This window comes from Entelurus aequoreus, linkage group LG14 (genome assembly GCF_033978785.1).
Source record: "Entelurus aequoreus isolate RoL-2023_Sb linkage group LG14, RoL_Eaeq_v1.1, whole genome shotgun sequence".
Taxonomy (NCBI): domain Eukaryota; kingdom Metazoa; phylum Chordata; class Actinopteri; order Syngnathiformes; family Syngnathidae; genus Entelurus; species Entelurus aequoreus.
Window position 1 is genome coordinate 15,555,253 of NC_084744.1, and position 25,576 is coordinate 15,580,828.

General features: G+C 41.9%; 1 protein-coding gene across 1 annotated transcript; it reads right to left on the reverse strand.

The window, feature by feature from the left end:
- Positions 1-2,089: 2,089 nt before the first annotated feature.
- Positions 2,090-24,059, reverse strand: si:dkey-229b18.3 (zinc finger and BTB domain-containing protein 11). The gene is made up of 7 exons (XM_062069079.1): positions 22,988-24,059; positions 13,818-13,891; positions 13,406-13,634; positions 7,339-9,278; positions 7,032-7,253; positions 6,287-6,436; positions 2,090-3,285 (listed from the first exon to the last, which is right to left on the reverse strand). The coding sequence occupies exons 1-6, from the start codon at positions 23,223-23,225 to the stop codon at positions 6,332-6,334; spliced, it is 2,808 nt and encodes a 935-aa protein (XP_061925063.1). The 5' UTR covers positions 23,226-24,059; the 3' UTR covers positions 2,090-3,285; positions 6,287-6,331.
- Positions 24,060-25,576: the final 1,517 nt, after the last annotated feature.

Here is a 25,576-nt window from a genome sequence, read left to right on the forward strand (position 1 = left end):
ATTCTAAATACAATACCCCATAATGACAATGTGAAAACGTTTTTTAGAGCTTTACGAAATGTATTAAAAACAAAAAACTAAGAAATCACATGTACATAAGTATTGAAAGTAGTTGCTCAATATGTTGTTGATCCACATTTGGCAGCAATTACAGCCTAAAGTCTTTCTGAAGACTAAAGCCTAAAAAGTCTTTGGGCAGTTTCGCCCATTCCTCTTTGCAGCACCTCTCAAGCTGCAGATTGGATGGGAAGCTTCGCTGCACAGCCATTTTCAGACCTCTCCTGAGATGTTCGATCAGATTCAAGTCTGGGCCACTCAAGAACATTTAAATAGTTGACCTGAAGCCATTCCTTTGATATCTTGGCTTTGTGCTTCGGATCGTCCTGCTGTAAGATGAACCGTCGCCCCAGTTTGAGTTAACAAAGGACTCTGGAGCAGGTTTTCATCAAAGTCTCCCAAGATTCTACTGCTGAAAACCATCCCCACAGCATGATGCTGCCACCGCCATGCTTCACTGTTGGGAAGGTATTGGCCTGGTGAGGAGCGGTGCCTCGATTCCTTCAAACATGATGGCTGCAATTCACATCAGAGTTTAATCTTTGTCTCATCAGACCAGAGAATTTTGTTTCTCGTGGTCTGAGTCTTTCAGGTGCATTTTGGCAAATTCCAGGCAGGCTGCCATGTGTTTTTCACGAAGGAATGGCTTCCATCTGGGCCCTCTACCATACAGGCCTGATTGGTGGATTGCTGCAGAGATGGCTTTTTTCTGGAAGGTTCTCTCCTTTCTCCACAAAAGAATGCTGTTGTAGCTGTGACAGAGTGACCATTCGGTTCTTGGTCACCTTCCTGACTTGGGTCTTTCTCCCCTGATTGCTCAGTTCAGACAGCTGGTCAGCTCTAGGAAGAGTCCTGATGGTTTTAAACATATTCCATTGACAGGTGATGGAGGTCACTGTGCTCAATGGGATCTTCAAGACAGCAGGTCATTTTATGTACACTACCGTTCAAAAGTTTGGGGTCACATTGAAATGTCCTTATTTTTGAAGGAAAAGCACTGTACTTTTCAATGAAGATAACTTTAAACTAGTCTTAACTTTAAAGAAATACACTCTATACATTGCTAATGTGGTAAATTACTATTCTAGCTGCAAATGTCTGGTTTTTGGTGCAATATCTACATAGGTGTATAGAGGCCCATTTCCAGCAACTATCACTCCAGTGTTCTAATGGTACAATGTGTTTGCTCATTGGCTCAGAAGGCTAATTGATGATTAGAAAACCCTTGTGCAATCATGTTCACACATTTGAAAACAGTTTAGCTCGTTACAGAAGCTACAAAACTGACCTTCCTTTGAGCAGATTGAGTTTCTGGAGCATCACATTTGTGGGGTCAATTAAACGCTCAAAATGGCCAGAAAAAGAGAACTTTCATCTGAAACTTGACAGTCTATTCTTGTTCTTAGAAATGAAGGCTATTCCACAAAATTGTTTGGGTGACCCCAAACTTTTGAACGGTAGTGTACCTTTCCCCAGATTTGTACCACAAAGCTATCCTATATCGAAGGTCTACAGACAATTCCTTCGACTTTATTCTTGGTTTGTGCTCTGCCATGCACTGTCAAGTGTGGGACCTTATATATAGACAGTTGTGTGCCTTTCCAAATCATGTTTGATCAACTGAATTTACCACAGGTGGACTCCAATTAGGCTTTAGAAACATCTCAAAGATGATCAGATGGAAATAGGATGCACCTGATCTGATATTTGAGCTTCACGGCAAAGGCTGTCAATTATATATATATATATATATATATATATATATATATATATATATATATATATATATATATATATATATATATATATATATATATATATATATGTGATTTCTTAGTTTTTTCATTTTTAATGAATCTGCAAAAATCTTAAAAACATTGTCATTATGGGGTATTATGTGTAGAATTTTGAGGACAAAAATTATATTACATTTTGGAATAAGGCTGTAACATAATATGGAAAAAGTGAAGTTTTCCGGAAGCACTGAAGAATTAGTAATCTTACGAAATAAAAAAGCAGATTTTTAATACAGTTGATATTAATTTATAGATTTATTGATAAAATTTGAACCAGCCACAGAAGCACAGCAATGTATTTAAAAATTGTTCCATTTCAGAACCTCCAAGACAATAAAATGTTTGCTAATTGGGACAAGTCCAAACCACAAGTCCATCTCATTTTACATAAATACTCTTAGTCATCTAAATGTATGTGCATTTATTTTGAACAGAACCCCGTTAAATATCCGTCAAATATAAATCTGTCTCACGCAATAGAGACAGCACATGTGAAGTATACGAGGTTAGGTAATTAAAGCAACAATATAAAAATCCAAAATTGATTTATTCTGTCTTTTGGACAGCAAAGATTTTTGCAAATCAATTTGTGAACCATAAACATCTCTATGTGCACATTGCATTTATTCAGGAGGAGGGAAGTCCTAAATAAAACGTCTTGAATTATAAAGGTGGTAAAATGGTTGGCTAAAACTCCTGTGTGGACACGGTCATGTTGCAAAGAAAACAAATGCACATGCAGCGTTGTTAACAGTCCCAATGCATGGATTATGTAAGTAGTTCACAACCAAGGAAGGCGGCGGCGCCGACTGAAGTCATAAAGAAGTTAAGAACACCTAAACGGACAAAAGACCTAATGAAACACCCAAAGGACCGTCCCAATCCCCCACCTTTCAAGGTTTCAAGTATTCCCTCCAGACGCTTGCATCACTTCAAGTATTAACCATTGCGGACGTCCCAACCCCTCCCCGAACCTTCCAAATTCATCACCAGCTCTTAGGTTTACAAATAGGGTAAATATATAAGTGCACTCCAAATTATAACTATACAAATAGGATTGATGACAAGTATGTAGCGCTATAACAGTTAAAACAATTACCTTTTTCATTTTTATACACAAACATGACGTGTGTATGTGTGTGTATGCATGTACTGTATGTGTGTGTGAGATCAAGGTGGCGTCACATTCCCCGCCCCCTGAGTGTAACGTTCAAGTCTGAACTTTTTTTTTTTTTTGGGAAACGGACACAGCGACCTCGGTTTGGTTTCTTAAATATCTTTTTTGAGAACCAACCGCTATTGGATTAGAAATCAAATCGCAGTCACTCCTTCTTCACAGACCGTTGTGCTTGTGTTCATGACGGATCCTTTTATGTACAAGCTTCGGATCGATCATGTGACTTCCTCTTCCCCCGCTTGGTCACGTCGGACTCTAAACACAAAAAAGACGTATGAAAGAAGCCAATTATTTCATTTTGTAGATTTCCAGATCATCTCATCTATTGAGTCACTGCTTTGGAGTAGTCAGTGCACATCTCGTAATTTGGAATCCAATGAAAACAAGTCAACAAAGAGCCATTAATGTCTAAATAGTTGGCAACATCAGTGATGGTGTGAAGCATGGTGGTGGCCATAGTATGGGGCTGCATGAGAGCTGCTGTGGTTTATTTAGGGAAACATTTATTTTAAAATTCTGTGACATTGTGAAGCAGAAACTGGACCACATGGCAGTTGTCCAGCATGATAGGCGCACAAACGCACGCTTCAACATGACAAGTGCCTTTCTGAGAAGGCTTAAGGTGATGAAATTGTCAAGTCTGTCACCTCTTGACCTAAACTCAATTGAATAGGGGCGGGGTGAGGGAAGGAAAAAGTTGGATGAGCAAGGTGGAGAACATCCACCAGTGATGATGCAGAGGACTAACCTGTGCAGCAAGAGCATTAAGGCAGTGCTAGATAGCAATGGTAACTAAATATTCACAATTTGGACATGTTCCCTATGAGGCGTAGTCACTTGCGTTTGACATTTGGCGGATCGTAAATTTAAGCTTCTATACAAGCTGGAGCTGCACACTGACTACTCTTAAAGGGGAACTGCACTTTTTTTGTAATTTTGCCTATCGTTCACAATCATTATGAAAGAAATGACAGACGTTTTTTTTTTTTTAATACATTCTAACTCGTAAATAAAAGTCTGCTTACAGGAGAGCCAATAGCCGATCTTCTATTCCGCCTATAAATCCTTTTTTTTTTTTTAAAAACATCCAAAAAGCACCAACAATACTCCATTTGCATTTCGTGACTTGAATATTACCCAAGTATTAGTGACATTGTAATTATAAGCGCTAACGCAGACAACCAGAAACACTGGGTCAGGTAGTTTTGTTGTCTTTTTTTCTAACAAGTCCAGCATTCTGGCCCATTTGTCCGTCTTGATGGGCTCATCCCTCTCATTTGGTTTAATTTGTGCTAGCTTGCGGCGCTTATCACTAGCGAGTCGCGACTAGCGAGGCTCTGTCCGTGCATCCAGTGTGTGTAAGCTAGCCTCCACCCACAGAAACAAAGATTGTGGATGACTGACAAGAGGGTTCACTCTTCATTTACAAAACCCAAAACCAGTAAAGTTGGCACGTTGTCTAAATCGTAAATAAAAACAGAATGCAATGATTTGCAAATCCTTTTCAACCTATATTCAATTGAATAGACTGCAAAGATAAGATACCTAATGTTCGAACTGTTATTTTTTGCAAATATTAGCTCATTTGGAATTTGATGCCTGCAACATGTTTCAAAAAAGCTGGCACAAGTGGCAAAAAAGACTGAGAAAGTTGAGTAATGCTCATCAAACACTTATTTGGAATATCCCACAGGTCAACAGGCTAATTGGGAACAGGTGGGTGCCATGATTGGGTATAAAGGCAGCTTCCATGAAATGCTCAGTCATTCTCAAACAAGGATGGGACGAGGGTCACCACTTTGTGAACAAATGCGTGAGCAAATTGTTGAACAGTTTAAGAACAACATTTCTCAACGACCTATCGCAAGGAATTTAGGGATTTCACCATCTACGGCCTGTAATATCATCAAAAGGTTCAGAGAATCTGAACTGCATGTAAGCGGCAAGGCCGTGACCTTTGATCCCAACTTGCACTTACAGCCTTTGCATCTGTAAGTGCAAGTTAAAATTCTACTATGCAAAGCGAAAGCCATTTATCGACAACACCCAGAAACGCTGCTGGCTTCGCTGTGCCCGAGATCATCTAAGATGGACTGATGCAAAGTGTAAAAGTGTTGTGTGGTCTGACGAGTCCACATTTCAAATTGTTTTTTTTGGAAACTGTGGACATCGTGTCCTCCAGGCCAAAGAGGAAAAGAACTATCCAGACTGTTATAGACGCAAAGTTGAAAAGCCAGCATCTGTGAATGTTATGGGGGTGTATTAGTGCCCAAGACATGGGTAACTTACACATCTGTGAAGGCACCATTAACGCTGAAAGGTACATACAGGTTTTGCAGCAACATATATTGCCATCCAAGTAACGTCTTTTTCATGGACGCCCCTGCCTATTTCAGCAAGACAATGCCAAGCCACAATCTGCACGTGTTACATACAACAGTGTGGCTTCGTAGTAAAAGAGTGCGGGTACTAGACTGGCCTGCCTGTAGTCCAAACCTGTCTCCCATTGAAAATGTGTGCACATTATGAAGCGTAAAATACCACAATGGACACCCTGGACTGTTGAACAACTTAAGCTCTACATCAAGCAAGAATGGAAAAAAATTCCACCTGAAAAGCTTCAAAGATTTTTCTCCTCAGTTCCCAAATGTTTACTGTGTGAGTGTTGTTAAAAGGAAAGACCATGCAACACAGTGGTAAAAATGCCGCTGTGCCAACTATTTTTAAATTCGAAATTAATGACTTGCAAAAAAAATTAAATTCCTCAGTTCGAACGTTACATTTCTTGTCTTTGCAGTCTTTTCAATTGAATATAAGTTGAAAAGAATTTGCAAATTATTGTATTCTGTTTTTATTTACGGTTTACACAACCCGCCAACTTCACTGGTTTTGGGTTTTGTAATTCTGCGATCAAATAAACGCTCTAAGCACAGTGAACCCTCTTCCACCCTGTTTTGAAGCAAGAAACAAAGAAAACAAACACACAGACATAGTAATTTGCCGACGCCAGCGAAGTTAGATTTGATTTTCATTAAATGCTTGACTGAGTATCAGCTCAGGCCTAAAAAAAGTATATGTAAGTATATGCAAGTTCCAACTTGTCTTTTGAATGACATTTTGACCCATCTTTAGTGTTGCTACAAACATGCTAAATTACAATGCGGTCCAAATAAAATAAACCTGTGTTTAGCACACCTTAGTGTCTTTCCCTGGATGATTGACAAATGACCGAAAAACTATGACTAATTCCACTCACCTCATATTTGGCGCTTATGCACACGGTGTTGCTGATGACGCCGCCTCAGGAACCTGCGATAATGCAGTTCCTGCATTTGTACAACTTGGGATCGTGGGTTCGGATGTGGCTCCGTACATTCTTCAGTCGAAAGAAGGTCTTACTACAAAGCTTCAAAGCACAGGAAGGGTAAGGCAAAGGACTAGGTGGTACAAAAAAATAAAACTTTGGGTGAAACACACCAGTAATGCGTGTTCAAAATTGTGGACCCTCGACAAGTGAATGTCAAATTACTTAACGGATTCTGTTGATTGTGCTGAACTGAACCTGATTGATCATGTCTCGCAGTGCAATACTTGACTGCAAACAGCAGAGGCGCTGTTGATTCATTCTCAACTGGTTTGCGGTGTTACGTCAACCACAGAACATCTGCTATGGGAAGTTGTGCTACATTCTCACACACCAAGGCAGCATTATTCTGTTCAATAACAATTCACTGGCATGGAAACAGAACATTCAAAGAAAGTCTCCCATCTGTACAACAAATGAAAATAAAATAATCAATGTATGCATTGATTTTTTTAATTGGACTATAATCAGTCAATGAAATGTAGTCAAATGGCAGTTAGGCTACATGTTAGCATTCCTAATAAAATTTTAAAAATAAGTGATTAATTAAAAAAGGGTGGCGAGAGATGCTGAGCTGTGGGTGCACCGTGTCCAAGCTTTGCGGTGATTAGAGGAGATGGTGGAAGTTAGCACTTACCGGACACGGCCAGTGCTTTCCCTGAACGTGCCTGAGGCGATGCATGATGAGAGCATCGCAGTCCCTGTAGGAAGCGGCACATTGCAGGCAGGCGTGTGCCGCTTTTGGGACTTTTGGTGCCTGGCTGCGTGGCCCCCTCAGCTGCTTTAGCCTTGCCCGATGAACGGAGGAGTCCATCACGACACAGCCCCTGTTGCTCACATTGTGGGCTTTAGGCTCTTTCTGGTGGGTTTGAAGACATGAGAGATTGTGAGCATGAAGTGAAAAACAACTTAAGAAGGTAGCTGCTCCCCTTCTAGCAATCTACCTTAGGTATGATGAGTGCAGCCTTTGCCCTCCTGGAACTGGCCAGAGGTACAGTGTTGTTTCTGGAGCTGGACCTCGGTCTCTGAACCCGGCTTTGGCTCACACGCCTCTCCTCCTCCTCCCTCTTCACCACCGCCATGGTAGATGGAGGTCCTCTGGCTCTCAATGCCCTGGGGCTGGCTCCAAGTTTCTCACCGACTTGTGACACGGAGCGCGTCAAACAGATATCCACACTCTCTTCCTCTTTCTTCATCCCCGCCATGGGGACTCCGGACGGCCGACAGAAGCTGAACAGGAAGCCAGAGTCCAGTAGTTTGATGGGGGGTTTGCTCTGGCGCTTGCCTAGGTCTGGAGATGAAGGTTCTGGGGAAGGTACGCCAACTGGAACTGGATCTGCTGGCTCCTCTTTGATGACTTTGTACAAAGGGTGGCCGTGGACAGCCGGTGGAGGAGAGTGCTCTGAGAACTGGAACCCACCAGGTTGATTATCCATGACTGTTGTCCTTGTGTCCACCTCATTCCTTGGCCCCTTGCTGGGCCTACTTTGCACCTCCGCTTCTCTCACGCTGCCCCGTCTGGGCTTCCGGCTGCTGTTGTAGCGTGGCGTATTGACTGGCCTGACAATGTCCTTATTCCTGGCCTTTGTCGTCTGAGGGGGTGTGGATCTACGAGGTGTGCCAACATGTTGATTGTTTGATACGAGAGAGAGACCTGAGATAGAGTATTCAGCTGGTTCTGATTTGATCCTGACTGTGTTTTTCACTGAAGTTTTGTTGGAATTGAGCCGCTGAGACTGCTGGACAGGAGAATGGACACCGCCACCGCACCGCAAAGACCGCCTGAGTTCTCTCCCCCTGAAGCCAGGTTGGAACACATCTGGTAGGACACCTTGACTCCGCATTCTCCGGTCGCTGGGAGGTATTTGTATATTCGGCTTTTGCCTCTTTGTTATTATTTCCATAATGGGTGGACCACCCGACTTGGTCTTGCCCACCCTATTGAGGAGGAGACTGTTAACAGGGTTGCAGAGGGGAAGTGACAGTGTCACAGGTCCAAAAGGTAACGCTGGTGGTGCACAGCGGGGTTTGCGTCGCTTGGTCAGCGAGTAGTTGTTGGCTTTAAGCTTCCTGAGTCGTTTCTTCTGCCTCCAACCAATCAGATCTTCCGGTCTGGGGAGGAGGGCGGTCCTCTGCAGGCCGAGTACATTCATCAGCTTGTACTTCTCCTGTGCTCTGGCATAATCCTCCTCATCCTCTCCCACCTCTTGCGCTTCCTGCTTCACTCTAACTGGGCTACAAACCGGACTGGACCTGGATCTAGGGGTGCATGACATCTGCGGAATGGAGTGAATCTTTTTGATTCGTTGAGAGCTTTCCGGCATTGACAGCAATCGTTGAACTTTCTGAGCAGCACCAGGACTTGAACGGAGAAGACGGGTGTTCGATGGCGATATGGGTGAGTAATTCTTTGACTGTGGCGTGGTAACCATACTTTTGGACGTAGCTGACTTCTTGGATGAGGGAGATTTAAAGTCCATAAGCTTCATTCTGTGTGAGGGACTCACAGGGAGACCATTATGACCTCTCAAATTAGGCGTTCTACGCAAATTGCTGCGAGGACTCCCTTCAACAGACTCGTCTGATGTATCCAGCGTTAGTTTAAAACCATCGTTTTCCTCTAAATCCATAACCTTTTTTCTTTTGGCTTCTGTCTGCTGGCGATGGCGCAGATTGCAAACGGCGCCGTAGTTTATTGTTAAATTCTGGTTAGGATGAACTACGTGTTCGTGCTCCTTCATGAGAGCAGAGCAGGCGTCCACGGCAGGCCACATGCCAAGGTGGCGAGCCATGGTGATGACTTCAGGGAGGTCCTTCCAGGGAACACACAGAGTGGAGGAGTAGGAGAAATCCAGCAGTGACAAAAGGCTCTCCTCGCTGAAGCCTGAGTGGAGGGGACAGTAACTTTAGTTAAGATTGATCAGTGAGAAAGATAGCGAAACGAAGGCTTCAGTGTACATAGTGAAGGGAACCAAAAGATGGACAATACAAGCAAGGACATCGAACAACTTCCAACTTCCTCTCCTTTATGACCTCATACCTTGCAAACTTCCCGAAAGTGAACATTAAAGCACATTAAAGCTTTTCTGGCAGATCTTGTGCACTGCAGCATAGTAGCATTTTACTACAAATGATACAATCAAGCCTGGCTTTTTGTCCGTGTCGCTGTGTAACAGCTGGATGAACGGACATACCAGTGGACATAAATTGCCCATGCGCAAGACGCACGCACAAACATCTACCTCTTCAATAACTTCATGTTCCGCTGTTTAATAAGGTTTTAAAAAACTGGTATATATCACACATTTCTTATAACACTAAATACAAAAGCTCAACTTTACCCGTCCACACAAAAACACTGAGTTGTGTGTCACTGTCATTTATGTAAATGAGATGATTACCCCACGCCGTCAGTCCTTTGGGAAACACTGCAATTCATTTCATTACAGCAACCATCTATATCACAATATGTCTTCTCAAGGGACAATTCTTTAGGAAATTCCCTTGAATATTCTTTATAGAGTAGTCAGTGTGTAGATTGTATAGTGTCATTTATCTAAACACACACCCATTATTGTTGAAAGAGCTGGCAACACAAGTGAGTAGCTTGATATTGTCTTGCCCACAGTTAATCATGCTGGTGATAGTGTCATCATCTAGGACTGCATGAGTGTTGGGCGAACTGTGGTTCATTGAGTGGAAAATGAGTTCCAACATGTACTGTGATAATATGAAGCAAAACCTGAGCCACATGGCAGTTGTCCTACATGATGAGAATCCAAGATGACAGGTGCCTTGCTGTGGAAACTGAAAATGTAAGTGATGGAGAGACCAAGTATGAAACCTCCAGACCTGAACCCCATTGAGTACTTGTGGGACATCTTCAAGCAGAAGGAAGGAAGGCAGAGGAGCGGAAGGTGTGTCTAACATCCACTAGTTCAAGCAGTGATGTCATCATGAGGGTGTGGAAGAAGACTCCAGTAGGGCTGCAGCTATCGATTAATTCAGTAATATATTGATTAGTTTGTTCGATTAATAGGATATAAAGTACATAACCTCAAAGCGTCTTTTAGGGAAACTAGTTAAAATAAAATAAAAATGTATTTGCCATAACCTTAATTTTTTCTTTAATAAATACACATCATCAACATTGAAATTGCATGTGTGCATTGATAAAAAAAAAAAAATTGAAATACCCCTAAGCCATGGGTTCTTTAAGCTTTTTGACCTTGGGGCCCAACTTTTTGACTACAGAGGGGATTAGGGACTAATCAAATGTAAAGACGGAATTAGTAATCTGCCTCTTGATTTTAATGAATCGTATTCAATAATCATATGTAACCTACTTTTAGTTTAGAACCTTGTCAAATGATAATAAACCATGTGTTAATCACAAAGATTATTATTCATTTAACATAAAAATTTAGGCTTAGGTTAAGCTAATTAGAAGAATAAGTCCTAACCAAATATACTGCGTCAAATAACTGATGAAAAATGAATCATGCTTTTCATAAAAAAGTCAACTAAATTGATAATTAATATGCTTCTTAACTAAACTGTCAATAAAATTAAAGTGCAAAGGAAAATAAAGCTTCCCCGCTTTAGTCGTAACGTTTGCGCTCCAGACTTCGGTTTGCTTGATCTTGTCATTACTGCCACAAGTGGTGTAAAAGTGTATTACAACAGAGTACAGCTGCGGCGGTCCTTGAACTCACCATAGTTTGTTTACATGTATAACTTTCTCCGACGTTGCCACAGTAAGACGTGCTTTGTGCCACTGTTTGTCTCATTTTGTCCACCAAACATTTTATGCTGTGCGTGAATGCACAAAGGTGAGCTTTGTTGATAATTGACTTGTTGGAGTGCTAATCAAGCATATTTGGTCACTGCATGGCTGACAGCTAATCGATTGCTAACATGTTATTTAGACTGGCTGTATGTACTTATTGCATCATTATGCCTCATTTGCAGGTATATTTGAGCTCATTTAATTTCATCTACTTATGTCCTCTGTCTATTTACATTACCCAGCTTGCAAAGATTGTAATAAATCCATTAAAAGAAAACAGCCTGCCGTTTCCTTTAACTTGCACACACACACATCTATACCTTTGGCCATTCTAAGCCAGTAATTTCCAGGAGTGTTCTCACTCTCTGAGAAGCCTCCATTTTCCTAATGTTTTCCAATGTTGCAAAAATGTGTAAAATATTAAATGTCAACATTTCTGTAAACGAAGATTTGCGTCAGCCTGGGACAGACACATAGTAATTTTGATAATAGGCTAATACAGCCTATATAGACACTTACATCATGTGTTGCCTTCATTATAACACTTATATAAGGCTTTTAATTTCTTGCGGCTCCAGACATATTTTTTTTGTATTTTATGTCCAAAATGTCTTTTAGAACATTTTGGGTTGCCGACACCTGCCCAAAAATGGGCTTATGGTTAAGAAACAATGCTCTAAGCTGTTCTCCACCACACAAATCACGGCACCGAAACAGCACCGCTCTCATGTGCACTCTACTGCAGCGGTCTTGCACAAATTATGTCCGCATATACAAAGTTCCAGGTACTCTATGTAGTCCAGATTTGATAAACTTGTATTAGTTACAATCATTAAACGTACAAATCACAGTTTTCTTCTAATCTTTAATGTAATCTTTTTTTTTCCCAAGACGGCGCCGCTGTAGTGGCTGCTGGTGGCAGGAGCTCTGTGCTCTTGTGTCATCCTTTTGTGTTCCTGGTGTTTCCCTCTTGTTTTCATGTCTTTTTTTTATGCCTTTTGGTTCGGGACCCTTTGGGATTGTGTGACAAGGGGTGGCACTTTCGTGACTTCTGCTGTGCTTTTTTGTGAACTTCTGGATCTGCCTCCCTGGAGCCTTTTGGCCATGTAGACCAGCTGCTGGGTCTCTGCCACACCAGAGTCCATTTGGAGAAACTGGAGAAGAGGAGATGCGGATGAAGAGACAGGGCTGCGGAGCTGGCGCTGGGTGCCGGCACGAACGGGCTTCACGGTGTCTTGGCTGAATGAGCAGGTATCGGACGCCTCGGTCTCCTTGGACGCATCCTCGCTCATCCATGCGGACTGGACACTGGCCGAGAGTTGGTGGGCGGCCGGCCGAGGGTGGAATCGGCTTTCTTGATTGCTTTCTTGGGTCTGCTCCTGTCTCTGGTCATGCTCTCCCCACCCCAGCGGACAATGGCGTGGAACTCAGTAGAGGCCACCACAGTGTATATGGTTGTTGAAATTATGTTTTTGTTTGGTTGCTTTTTTATGCATGGTGCAATCGTGTGTGCGCAGTGTATATTATTGGTTGATCTTTTTGTTTTATTTACTTTTGTGGCTGTGTGTAGAAGTGGCACTGCTGGAGTGGCAGCTGGTTGCATCAGCTGTGCTCTTTTAATGTCTTTAATGTCCTTTGTGTTCTTTGATGTTTCCCTCTTACACACATGTTTGTGTGTGCTATAGATATGAGGGTTTTTTTTTCCTTGGCCTCAGTCTGGACCCCCTCTCCAGGGGCCCAGACTTAGACTCCCCAGCGTTTACCTGTTTCTCACCTTTTTTGTAAGGGCCACCGGAAGTTGGCAGACCCGTCAGCGATCCTGTTCTGTCTCCCTGTAATGTTTGTCTGCTCTTGAATGGGATTGTGCTGAAAATCTTAATTTCCCCTCGGGGATTAATAAAGTACTTCTGATTCTGATGATCAATTTAAGCGTTAAGATTTAGTTGGTTCATTGTTGAAGCCATAAAGTCGTGCAACAACCTGTGCGGTTCTAGTGAATACCACTAATAATTGTGCTTAAAATCTTCAAACTAAGGACACAATTTGGAAATGTTGTGCAACAGCCATTTACCAAATAATGGCTGTGTGATGACTCACTTAAAGTGGATGGTAAATCTACACTGCTATAAAAGCTGTACACTGACTACCCTGAAGTCTAGCAAAGACTGTATGTCCCTGTACATTATTGTAAATAAAAACAGTGACGATTTGTTGTGTCTTACCAGTGAGATCTAGGTCTCCTTTCATGTTCGAGTCCATCCCTGCAAAGACTTCCTGGAAGTGATCGCTGACGGCTGCCAGGACAGCTTTGTGTGCGGCGTAGGATTGCCCGCTAGTGCGCAGAGTGATGTCACAGAACATCCCCGCCTCCCGCTGACTCTTCAGCTTGCTGAGCATGTCAGAGCAGTGCGTCGCCATCGTCTTTGTGACGCATCCTCTGCTACCTAGCTCCTATGATTTTCAAGAAGAGGCAGGTGATCATATTAAAAACACTACATTATGGGAATGAAGTGTGAAAACGGAGCTGTCGCAGACATCAAAGCGGAAGAGAGGATGAGCGCGAGCAAGTGTGAAATCAAAATGTGTGAGAAGGGAGAAAAAGATCAATCAAATCAAACAGCAACCAGGCCTCACCTCCGTCTTCTTTCTCTGCTGGCTCCTACACTCAGGACAGCCCAGGACAAAGTCTCTGATGTGAAAGTACATTCCTGCAAAGACAACGATAGTGATAACATTTATACAAAGAGGCAGAAGCAAATACAATGTGTATTTTTTTCCTGTAGACTCAAACAGAACATATAACCTACTCAGTGGCCTAGTGGTTAGACTGTCCGCCCTGAGATCGGTAGGTTGAGAGTTCAAACCCCGACCGAGTCATACCAAAGAGTATAAAAATGGGACCCATTACCTCCCTGCTTGGCACTCAGCATCAAGGGTTGGAATTGGGGGTTAAATCACCAAAAATGATTCCCGGGCGCGGCCACCGCTGCTGCCCACTGCACCCCTCACCTCCCAGGGGGTGAACAAGGGGATGGGTCAAACGCAGAGGACAAATTGTACCACACTAAACCACACCTAGTGTGTGTGTGACAATCATTGTTACTTTAAATTAACTTTAATATTTATTGGAATTACACGAACAGATCAGAGTTAACTTGAGTTTCTTGCCCAAGAAATGTAAACCATGATTGGCACGGAGAGTGGAGGTTCACTAGTCTGCCCAGGAAATGCAAGACATACTATAGGTGGGCACAATCCCTGCTGAGAGCCTGGAAAGTATACTTCCATGGCTAAGAAAGGTGACCCATGGGGGTTACAGCAACAGATCGAATGAAGTGTCTGGCAAATAGCAATGTTTCTTAAATTGCTGTAGGAGCATTTAAAGTGGAGGCATGTCGGATATCTGGAGGTTGCAGTCTCTGACTTTCCTTGGTAAGATAGAGTTAGACTTAGACTTCCTTTTATTGTCATTCAAATTTGAACTTTACAGTACAGATAAGAACAAAATGTTGTTGCATTAGCTCAGACCTGGGCATTGTACGGCCCGCGGGCCGCATCCGGCCCTTTGCGCATCCCTGTCCGGCCCGCGTGAGGCCAATCATAAATTACAAAATAAATTTAAAAAAGTATCTATGTCGAGTGTGCAATACAACAGTGCTGCTTTTGTTTTGAAAAGCGTTATTTGTATTACTTCCGTGTGGACGTATGCGCGTGTGCGATTGTGAGTGAATTGAACGGCGCAATTACAAATTACAAAATAAAGTTTAAAAAACATCTATGTTGTGCGCGCAATACAACTGTGCTGCTTTTATTTTGAAATGTGTTATTTATGCCGTATGTCCGGAGGGAACCTGTGAGGGAAGGTGCATAGAGACAAGTGATGAGACGCTAAAAAAAGAAAAGTTGATGAGGAATGGCGTGTTTCCAACAAGAGATGGACTGCCAAGTATTTCTTTACATAAATTAATGGTAAAGCCGTGTGCTTAATGTGTGGTACACAGGTTGCTGTGTTTAAATATCATTTTAATCGCCACTACACGAAGAAACACGAGGGAAAATACCGGGATGTGTCTGATGAAGCGCGCGCAAGGGAGGCTGATGCGTTGATGGTAAAACTGCAAACCCAACAAGGACTTTGTGCCATATTTCACACCCCCAGAGATGCAGCCGTCAGGACAAGTTTCGTCATTTCTCACAAAAGCGCCAGAAAAAGTAAGGCGTTTTCTGACGGAGAGTTTATTAAGGAGTGCTTATTGGACTTTGTTGCGCTGATAATGCCCGGAGACAGGACTGTTTTTCGCTAACTTTGGATGAGAGCTCTGATGCAGTCAATTAAAGAGACAACCACAGGTAATGACTTGTTCACAGAGGTAAATGCGTGTTGGGACACGCTGGCAGGTGTGACAATCCAATCCACTTTATTTATATAGCACATTTAAACAACAAAATGTTTCCAAAGTGCTGCACAACAATATTACAAACAATATTCAAATATTATCCTTAGCTCCACCAATGACTGAATAAAAAGAAAAAAACAATTACATATAAAACCAATATAAAAAACAATATAGAATAGATATGATTAAAAACTATTTTTAACAACAGATGGTTGTCCAAATCTGATGGGGAAAAATGTTGGATAATGCAGGATAAAGTGACCTTAAAAAGCAATCTGCTTTTGTATAAAGTTAAGTTAGGTTAAATGAAATTATTATTATTATTATTATTATTATTAATTATTATCATCATTATTATTTATCTTATGGTATATCAAAAATAATATTGAGCAAAATTTAATTGAAATATTGTCGTGTGGCCCTCCAGCAGTGCTCGGGTTGCTTATGCGGCCCCCGGTGAAAATTAATTGCCCACCCCTGCATTAGCTCGTTGTAGTGTAGGATAAAAGAGCAGCCTTTTAGTTAGATAGTTAGCTCGCTCTCTAACAACAGAGGGACAATGTTGTGACAAAAATAGTTATAGTATAATTTTAGCCAAAATCCCAGTTAAAATTTGTCATCATACCTGTGTGCATCTTTCTAAACATCATCAAAAAAAATTTTTTTTGTTGAAGCTTGATAAATGTTTTGTTTGTTTTTACTGCTGCAATTTTGACTGTTCTGTGTTTACATACAAATGTATTCTTTATTTTTATCAGCACTTTGCCTGTCCTTGCTTTAAAACGTACAACAGTTTCATATACGGTAGTTATTTTTGTAACAGCTTAATAAAGAGCACAAGTACAGTATAAATAGAAATTTCACAAGATGGCGGCGCATGGCTATGCTGCGGCTTGCTAACGCTCTTGGGAGTGTAGAGCGATTTGGCAAAAATCACCCGTCATTTCTGTCAATTTCATGGCTGGCTCAAAGCGTGAACACTGTGATCACATACGACCGACAGACAATTCTGGATGTGGATGGATCGGGTCGTTATAGACTGAAAGATGCATGTACGGTGGACCTCCTCGCTAGCATGGGAATACTTCACGGGCTACATCGAGCGGCCTTTGTAGCAGCGGAGTCAAGTGCTAGCGGTGACCGCCGATGGAGACGACGTAAGCGGTGTGAGCGGAAGCAGAAGCGGGGATGCCGAGCGGGGCTAACAACAAAGGGAAAAGCTAACCAAAGAAGCGTGGAGTCTCCGGGTAAGAAGCCATTTAAACTAGAACTAGCCGGCGCCAGGCTGGATAACCCCTGCACACATAGCAATTCTCTTAGAATAAAACACAACTCACATAATGTTTTTTCTTTTGTGACCGTGTCAGAGGCAGACATGCAATCTACTGAGTTGGCTAACTATGATGCGTTCAGTTTATCGCAACATCTAGCAAACAATCGGACAATTCCCATCGTATCAATTCCTAGATATGGTCGAAACTATTTAAAGTGCACTACGCATAATAAATGCAACATTATTAATATTGCTACTACAAACAATCCTCAAAACAGCCCACTACCTATAATATGGGCTTTTTAAACATAAGATCATTATCTTCCAAAACGTTATTAGTTAATGAAGTCATTAGAGACAACAAACTTGACGTCGTTGGTCTCGCCGAGACCTGGCTCAAACCAGACGATTTTTTTGCGCTAAATGAGGCATCTCCTCCTAACTATACCAATACACATGTTGCCCGACCTCTTAAAAGGGGAGGGGGTGTCGCACTAAGATACAATGAAAACTATAATTTTACACCTAACCTAAATAATAAATATAACTCGTTTGAGGTGCTCACTTTGAGGTTTGTCACACCGCTGCCTCTCCACCTGGCTGTTATCTACCGCCCCCCTGGGCCCTATTCGGACTTCATCAGTGAATTCTCAGAGTTTGTTGCTGATTTAGTGACGCACGCCGACAATATAATCATAATGGGGGACTTTAATATCCATATGAATACCCCATCGGACCCTCCAATGCTTGGCGCTCCAGACTATAATTGATAGCTGTGGTCTTACACAAATAATAAATGAACCCACGCATCGCAACGGTAATACGATAGATCTAGTGCTTGTCAGGGGTGTCACCACCTCTAAAGTTACGATACTCCCGTACACTAAAGTAATGTCCGATCATTACCTTATAAAATTCGAAGTTCTGACTCATTGTCAACAAACTAATAATAATAATAACTACTATAGCAGCCGCAACATTAATGCTGCCACAACGACGACTCTTACTGACCTACTGCCTTCGGTAATGGCACCATTCCCAAATTATGTGGGCTCTATTGATAACCTCACTAACAATTTTAACGACGCCTGCGCGACACCATTGATAGTGTAGCACCGCTAAAGCTAAAAAGGGCCCCTAAAAGGCGTACCTCATGGTTTACAGAAGAAACTAAAGCCCAGAAATTATCATGTAGAAAGCTGGAACGCAAATGGCGTGCGACTAAACTTGAGGTTTTCCATCAAGCATGGTGTGATAGTTTAATAACTTATAAACGCATGCTTACCTCAGCTAAAGCTAAATATTACTCAAATCTCATCCACCTCAACAAAAATGATCCTAAATTTTTGTTTAGTACAGTAGCATCGCTAACCCAACAAGGGACTCCTCCCAGTAGCTCCACCCACTCAGCAGATGACTTTATGAATTTCTTTAATAAGAAAATTGAAGTCATTAGAAAAGAGATTAAAGACAATGCATCTCAGCTACAACTGGGTTCTATTAACACAAATACGACTGTATATACGACGGATACCGCCCTCCAAAATAGTTTCTCTCTCTTTGATGAAATAACATTGGAGGAATTGTCAAAATGTGTAAATGGGACAAAACAAACATGTTTACTTGACCCAATTCCTGGGAAACTTATCAAGGAGCTTTTTGTATTATTAGGTCCATCAGTGTTAAATATCATAAATGTATCACTTTCCTCTGGCACTGTTCCCCTAGCATTCAAAAAAGCGGTTATTCATCCTCTACTCAAAAGACCTAACCTCGATCCTGATCTCTTGGTAAACTACCGGCCAGTGTCCCACCTTCTGTTTATCTCGAAAATCCTCTAAAAAATTGTCGCATAGCAGCTAAATGAACACTTAGCGTCTAACAATCTCTGTGAACCTTTTCAATCCGGTTTCAGGGCAAATCACTCTACGGAGACAGCCCTCGCAAAAATGACTAATGATCTATTGCTAACGATGGATTCTGATGCTTCATCTATGTTGCTGCTTCTTGATCTTAGCGCCGCTTTCGATACTGTTGATCATAATATTTTATTAGAGCGTATCAAAACACGTATTGGGATGACAGACTTAGCCTTGTCTTGGTTTAACTCTTATCTTACTGACAGGATGCAGTGTGTCTCCCATAACAATGTGACCTCGGACTATGTTAAGGTAACGTGCGGAGTTCCCCAGGGTTCGGTTCTTGGCCCTGCACTCTTTAGTATTTACATGCTGCCGCTAGGTGACATCATACGCAAATACGGTGTTAGCTTTCACTGTTATGCTGATGACACCCAACTCTACATGCCCCTAAAGCTGACCAACACGCCGGATTGTAGTCAGCTTGAGGCGTGTCTTAACGAAATTAAACAATGGATGTCCGCTAACTTTTTGCAACTCAACGCTAAGAAAACGGAAATGCTGATTATCGGTCCTGCTCAACACCGACATCTATTTAATAATACCACCTTAACATTTGACAACCAAACAATTAAACAAGGCGACTCGGTAAAGAATCTGGGTATTATCTTCGACCCAACTCTCTCGTTTGAGTCACACATTAAGAGTGTTACTAAAACGGCCTTCTTTCATCGCCGTAATATCGCTAAAATTCGTTCCATTTTGTCCACAAGCGATGCTGAGATCATTATCCATGCGTTCGTTACATCTAGTCTCGATTACTGTAACGTTTTATTTTTGGGCCTCCCTATGTCTAGCATTAAAAGATTACAGATGGTACAAAATGCGGCTGCTAGACTTTTGACAAAAACAAGAAAGTTTGATCATATTACGCCTATACTGGCTCACTTGCACTGGCTTCCTGTGCACCTAAGATGCGACTTTAAGGTTGTACTACTTACGTATAAAATACTACACGGTCAAGCTCCTGCCTATCTTGCCGATTGTATTGTACCATATGTCCCGGCAAGAAATCTGCGTTCAAAGAACTCCGGCTTATTAGTGATTCCCAGAGCCCAAAAAAAGTCTGCGGGCTATAAGGCGTTTTCTATTCGGGCTCCAATACTATGGAATGCCCTCCCGGTAAAAGTTAGAGATGCTACCTCAGTAGAAGCATTTAAGTCTCATCTTAAAACTAATTTGTATACTCTAGCCTTTAAATAGACTCCCTTTTTAGACCAGTTGATCTGCCGTTTCTTTTCTTTTCTTTTCTACTCTGCTCCCAACCCGGGGTAGACCGCTAGCCTGTCCATTGGATGGGGACATCTCTACGCTGCTGACCTGTCTCCGCTCGGGATGGTTCCTGCTGGCCCTACTATGGACTGGACTTTCGCTGATGTGTTGGACTTTCACAATATTATGTCAGACCCACTCGACATCCATTGCTTTCGGTCTCCCCTAGAGGGGGGGGTTACCCACATTTGCGGTCCTCTCCAAGGTTTCTCATAGTCATTCACATTGACGTCCCACTGGGGTGAGTTTTCCTTGCCCGTATGTGGGCTCTGTACCGAGGATGTCGTTGTGGCTTCTACAGCCCTTTGAGACACTTGTGATTTAGGGCTATATAAATAAACATTGATTGATTGATTGATTGATTCTAAACAAAGTTGTCATCTTTACAGTCAGCACAAGCCTAAAAATATCTCAATTCGATGGCAAAATTAAGAGCCACTGAATAGGTGTACATGTCCTAACCCGATTAGTATAACTAATCGTTGACTATCAAATTAGTCGGTAGTTGCAGCTCTAGTTGCAATCTAGCCTACAGACATTGATTAGGAAAGGCAAAGCGATACAAGGGCGGTCAGAATGTTTTCTGAAATGCCCTCAGAAGAACCAACCTTGAGTTCTGTGGGCTGGAAGTCTACCTTCAAGCGCAGGTAAGGTGAGACACAGACAGCCACAGATATCCCGTTAGAACAGGGATTCCTAACCTTTTTGCCCTGTGGGCAAGCAACGTTTCCACTACTGAGGGGCCAAAGGCCCACTCAAATATTTACACTGAATTAGTAATCTTACTTTTGATTTTAATCATATTAAATAATTATATCTAAACTAGTTAGAGTTTAACATTATAAACCTAGTCAAATGGTATGAAACCATGTTCCTTGAAACCAAAAGAAAAGACTATGATAAAAACTACTGAAAAATAAATGAACATACAATTACGCAGTCAATGCCGTCACAGACGTGCTCGCCTATGGATATTGTTGGACAGCAAAGCTCGAGACCTTCCGCTGTCTTTATATTATCACGTCATTAGGCGCGATTTCGCGAAATCTTGTAAAATTGTGCGCTATTTTTCTGCACAGCGGAGCCACAACAGAACGGCGGTGGGGATTGCGGACAGCAGATGGCCGTGCCATTCTGTGGCGGCTATATTTTGCTGCTGTTCCACATCCTGTGGAAATCAGGGGTTAGAAGACCCAAGCTGGAGGTGCCAGTGTAACTAACGAATGTCCGCTAATGTGGCTGTGTGTAAATCTTACTCACTGACGCCTTAAGATTCGCCCTGAACGAGCCAACAGCTACCCTAGCGCTCTGGAGTCTCATGCTGTGTTCCATTTACATCGAAAGTGGAAAGCTATAGCTGGCAATGACGTCACACCAGAGTGGAGAGCGTTCCCGTTACGATGTCGGAAATTAAGATGGCCACATCCAGGAAAGCAATTTTTGCGCTTGCCTTGTCTTAATATAAACAACTTATGTGAAAATATGCACTCTTTCTGCAACTTTCAAACACGGTGCTGAAGAGGAAACGCTGTGACGCTTTTGCTATACCACATGAAATAAATGCAGTTTACATTAGTGACGTTGCCATATATAAACGTACAACACATTATATATGGGTGATTTACTGCAACGAAAACTAATCAGAAATGCAAATAACGGATATTATATAAGCGAGTATCATTGTTTACATCCAGAGCAGCCATCTTTGAGAATCCTCCGACTTTCCGAGTCATAAATCCGACCTCTACTGGCGTTCCAGTTGAAATTCTGACCAGGAACTGGGAAATTCTGACTCCCCAATACAAATGGAACGCAGAATATATCTCTGGGTTCAGGTTTGATCCGTAAGGCAGTGTAAAGTGGGCGTATCCAGGCGGGTTACACCAGCTTGTGTGGCTATGAGATAGTTGCGTAAACCAGTGTTTTTCAACCTTTTCTGGGCCAAGGCACATTTTTTTCATTGAAAGAATCTCGAGGCACACCACCGGCAGGAAACATTAAAAAATTAAACTCAGCAGCCGATATTGACAATAAAAAGTTGTTCTCGCAATTGTTGGATAAGAATTCAAACCATAGCCAACCATGCATCACTATAGCTCTTGTCTGAAAGTAGGTGTACTGTCACGACCTATCACATCACGCCGTGACTTATTTTTAGTTTTTTGGTGTTTTCCTGTGTGTAGTGTTTTAGTTCTTGTCTTGCGCTCCAATTTTGTTCTTGATTGTCATGTCATGTACGGATGTACTTTGTGGACGCCGTCTGCTTCTCCACACGCTGTAAGTCTTTGCGGTCGTCCAGCATTTCTGTTTTTGTTTACTTTGCAGCCAGTTCAGTTTTCCCTTCGTTTTGCCATCCCTAAGCTTCAATGCCTTTCCTTAGCAGCACTTACCTTTTGTTTATTTTTGATTTAAGCATTAGATACCTTTTTACCTGCACACTGCCTCCCGCTGTCGTCTGCAAATTGTGATCATGACAAACCATGTTCCCGACATCTACAAAGCAATTTGCTACCTGCTGCCACCTACTGATATGGAAGAGTATTACACGGTTACTCTGCAGATCTCTAGACAGCACAGACACTCAACAACGGCACATTTGCGGATTATTGGTTTGCAAAAAATATTTTTAAACACCATTAGGTGAAATTACATAATCTCCCACGGCACACCATACAATATCTCACGGTACACTAGTGTGCCGCGGCACAGTGGTTGAAAAACACTGGTGTAAACCATCGATACCCGACACCTTAAGAGCTGCGCTGGACAGTGGGTAAGACAGCTCGGGATTTTAAGCTCAGTGGCTAGCGCTTCTCGACTTAACTCTCAAACAGTTGGGATGTGTGGTCTTTCAATCGCTCCTACTCTCCCAAGACATTGAAGATATCCACTTAAATGGTTTGTGTACAAAAAAAAACAGTTAAACATGAAATATCATCTTACCGTCCCACCAGTAGTTCTCAGCCACGCATTTGTAGGTCTCCTCCAGGGAGAGGTGACGCTGCCTATGTCGTCGCCGGTGGAAGGCGGCGATGGCTTCAAATCTCCGGTTCTCATCCAAAACCTCCCGGTAGTTTATGTAGCCTCTTTCTAGCTTCTTTCGGTAGAGCAGCCCGTCGATCCACTCGAAGTTTGCAGCGGTTTCAGGGTTGGGGGGACAGGTCGTCGCCTTTACGGCCATAGTGAGTGTCTTTTGTACCCTGATAGAAGGAAACTTTGATCTATGTGATAGGCCAGCTGCTAACTATCCCCCCGAAACTCACCCAAACACCATTAAATTTTAAAATTGGTTGTCTGAGCAGTGAAAAGGAACAATAAAATGTCTTAAAAAGGTTAGTGGCGAAAGTGCCAATCAGTATTACACTGCAGGCTCCTGATTTGTAGCCTGTCTGTCATAGAGGGCATCACTTCTTCTCACAACATTCTCGTCCAAAACATCAAATATTCATATGGCTTTAGTTTATGTTGTTTTTTGTGGCTTTTTAACTGCATTAAGCGACATCGACGGACATGTTCAGCACCGAGTGGAGATACTAAATGGAAGCAGCCAGGATAGGAATCGCGCCAAGTGATGTAAAAAAGTCCGCCGTGGACGTTAGCAAGCTCCCCCCGGCAGCCTCGTCCTCCGGTAGTCGGGAGTGGCCCTGGGAGCTGGATGACCGCGGGCGGCTTCGTTAACTTGAGATTTCTTTCGGTCAACTCGAGTCGGAAGCAACATGATGACGCAGCTATCAGCTCACCATCGCCGCCTCCAACGACCTAAAAGCGAGGTTGCCTTCGCTATTGGTGCGATAAAAAAATTAAAAAAAAAGGTTGCAAAATAGCCACCCGGCCTCCCCTGAAAGCGTGTCAACAAGCCCCAGGTTAACACAGAGAAGAGTTCATACCGACGTGGTGACAACAAAGTCCACCTTGGAGGTCAAAGAATCCACATTTTAAACTCGCAACCTTTCTGTTTGTTGCTAATCAGCCTAAACGAGCGCAACTCCTCCCCGCCTTCCCATCACGGTGCACACAAGGCGTTAAAGAGCCCGAGTTTGCTCGACTGTGATTGGCTGTTGCGTCCATCAATCTTTTTAGCTTCCGTTTCCCCAGAGAATCAAGTTAGGTTGCCCAACATAATACTAGTGGATGGGTGACATGCAAAGCTATACAAATAGTGACGTTATTCACAGGAGCAATGTTTAGGTTTATTTTTTTAACTTTTAATTGCGTGTTTTTTATGCGTTTAATATGTCTAAAAAATGTTAGCAATACCTCTCTGGACTTTAAAATGTTTTTGTTCAAAAACATATCTCAAGCTATTATTTTATCATTGTAAATACACTGGGCAACTAAATATAATCTTAGAGAAAAATGTAATCTAAAACATTTGTACGCACATACAACACTTAAGACCTTCAGTATATCAGTATGTGGAATTAATTTATGGAATGGATTAAGCAAAGAAATCAAACAATGTACTAATATGATCCACTTCAAGAAACTCTTCAAACTTAAAGTGTTTACAAAGTACAAAGAAGAAGAACCATGATAAACATTCTGAATTTATCTCATCCATCCATTAATTTTCAAGATAATCTTACTCATCTCACCATATGAAATACACCGTATTTTCCGCACTATAAGGCGCACCTAAAAACCTCCAATTTTCTCAAAAGCTGACAGTGCACCTTATATATGGACCAATATTGAGCCACAACAGGTCTCGCAACCCTAGCCTCTACTGTAGCGTCTATTCTATGCGCCTTATAATGTGGTGCGCCTTATATATGAACAAAGTTTTAAAATAGGCCATTCATTGAAGGTGCGCCTTATAGTGCGAAAAATACGGTAACTTACTTCAACAATTATTTATATTTATTGTTATTACTTATGGAGTATATTGTGAATAAGTTGAGAACAGGAAGTGAACAAACGTTTTAGCAACTACTATGTAAAGGAAAAGGGGTAGGATTAAATAAGCTCTGCTTCTTCCTACTCCTTTTCGGACATGTTGAATAGAGAAACTGGAAATTGTGATGTCGCATGTTGAATGCATGCATGTTCCAAATAAACGCAACTCAACTCAACTATCACTAATGTAATTGGCACGCCTTATGATAGCGATGTTAAAAAGCCAGGACCAGGGGCTATTTGCAACTAAAGTTTTATTGTCACTAAAATTGAACTCACTCTGCAAGGAAGAATAAGGCTGCACTAAAATATATATATAACATATGTATGTTTACGTGGAGCAACTCTTATTTAGAGAATGTTCAAATATATTACATGAATACTGATAAGTATTTGCACACACACAACTGAGACGTACATACTATACATTGGGCTGAGTTTTTTTTTCTTTCAGTATATTTACCTGCTTAGCATATAGTCCCAGCAGGCACAAGACATTGATACAATGTTGATTATACATGCATTTCCTTGAAAACTGACTTCAAAACAACTTTTCAAAATAGTTGCATTTGTAAAACGAGATAACATTAATGTATAAAGTTGGATCCATTGTTGGTTGAGAAATTACCAGATTTC